Here is a 1,820-nt window from a genome sequence, read left to right as displayed (position 1 = left end):
ACTAGCGGATTAAAATTATTATTTTTTGAAAATATATATAAATTTAATAAAATAAGAAATTTTGGAATTATTAAAATTAGGAGAATTATTTGTTGTTTATGTGTTTGGACTATTATGTAATTTTTTATATAGGCATTTTAATTTTACAAAAGATTAAAAATTATTTTATATTACACAATCTTAATTTTTATATATGTACTTCTGTTATGCATTAAATAGAACTATCTCTACAGATTCCATATACGTTTGGTTTTTATTAAAATAAATTAAATATAGAAAATGATTGTCATAATACAACTAACATGTATTTATAATTTTATTAAGCTACAAGACGTAATTTATTTTCAGCGAGAGTGGGTTTTTACAAACTACTGAAAAGGATAATAATATAAAAACACCCCATTCTAGAACTCGCCAGACTTGTCTCCAATTTCGTGCTGTAGACAAGCGCACTCATGAAAAATATTCGAAAGCTGTAGCGTACTTTATTGCTACCTCCATGCAACCGTATAGCGTGGTTGATTCTGAGGGATTTCAAATATTATTAAAAACTATAGCTCCTAACTTTAAATGTCCTCATAGAAATGCTATGAGAGATAAATATATACCAATGTTATATGCGCAGACCAAAGAGACTATTACAACAATTATGAAAAACGCAACAGACATATCTTTTACAACTGATTGCTGGACTTCTGAAGCAAAAAATCCTTATTTTTCACTTACTGCACATTTTATAACAGAAGATTGGAAATTAATGAGCGCCTGTCTGAATTGTTCTTTATTAGATGTCGATCATACGGCTCTAAATCTAAAAGACAGTCTATTAAACGCATTAGAAGAATGGAATATTTCTCGATCGTCTGTTGCAGCATTTTCCACAGATAATGGCTCGAATATAGTTCTAGCAATTTCACTTATGAGCGTGCCACATATAGCTTGTTTTGCTCACACCACACAGATTGGTGTAGAAAACTTGCTAAAAGATGATTCAATAACGCCAGCTTTGGCAAAAGCACGTAAAATTCAGTCTACAATGTTTCTGTCTACAAAAGCTCGTAGATGTTTTAGAGAAATTATGCAGGTACTCATTTTTACATGAAATTATTTTCATGTATTAAATTATTTTTTGTATATTTATTTATTATTTATTCTAAACTGGAAGCTAATAAAATCATTAAAAAAGCAGAAATAACATCTTTTTCTTCACTGTAATTATTTTGTTGTTCCATTTAAATTATTATTCTGTTTATTCAAAATACTTCTGTAATTGCTTCAAGTAATGATAACGTTTTGTAGGGTTCAAATAAGAAAGCAAAAATGATTCCCGCAGCCACACCAACTGGATGGTGGTCCACTCTGAATCTAATAGAAGCTGTTGTATCACAAGATGCAGGAATTACGCAGTTTCTTCTAACTTACAATCAAGGAAAATATTCTGAACTTAGATTAAATGCAGAAGAGTATGACATATTGAAAACTGTTGTTAGAATTCTAAAACCAATACAAGAAATTTGTCTATTAATGTCCAGCGAGCAATATGTTACCGCAAGTACAATATTACCACTCGTTAATCTCATTGAAGAGTCGCTGGAAAATGAAAAAGAGACAGATTTTCCCATCGATGTTGACGATGTAACGGTGCGCCTCGCTTTCCCCGGTTCTTCCCGGTTCTGGACTCCGGATTGTCGGACGGGATTCCGACAATCCGCTTATGCTTCGCGTCACAATCAGACGCGCGGTTTTAATTTATCGGTCGGGAAAGCGGGCGTCGCCTCGGTCGGTGTTTTGACGTGCTGTGTAACGGGAAAAAGGGATCC

The 1,820-nt window shown here is 32.7% G+C and overlaps 1 protein-coding gene across 1 annotated transcript; it reads left to right on the top strand.

Moving 5' to 3' along the window:
• Positions 1–348: 348 nt before the first annotated feature.
• LOC105563310 (zinc finger BED domain-containing protein 1-like) lies at positions 349–1,641 on the top strand (the record flags this gene model as incomplete). The annotated part of the gene is made up of 2 exons (XM_012014811.1): positions 349–1,084; positions 1,300–1,641. Coding segments are annotated over 2 exons (1,078 nt in total), but the record flags the coding sequence as incomplete, so codon positions are not given.
• Between the last annotated feature and the right edge of the window lie 179 nt (positions 1,642–1,820).

The sequence above is a fragment of the Vollenhovia emeryi genome, unplaced genomic scaffold (assembly GCF_000949405.1).
Source record: "Vollenhovia emeryi isolate VEMERY1.0 unplaced genomic scaffold, V.emery_V1.0 DF944442.1, whole genome shotgun sequence".
In the NCBI taxonomy this organism is placed as follows: domain Eukaryota; kingdom Metazoa; phylum Arthropoda; class Insecta; order Hymenoptera; family Formicidae; genus Vollenhovia; species Vollenhovia emeryi.
Note: the sequence above shows the minus strand (reverse complement) of the source record. Positions and strands in the feature narration are given on the sequence as shown.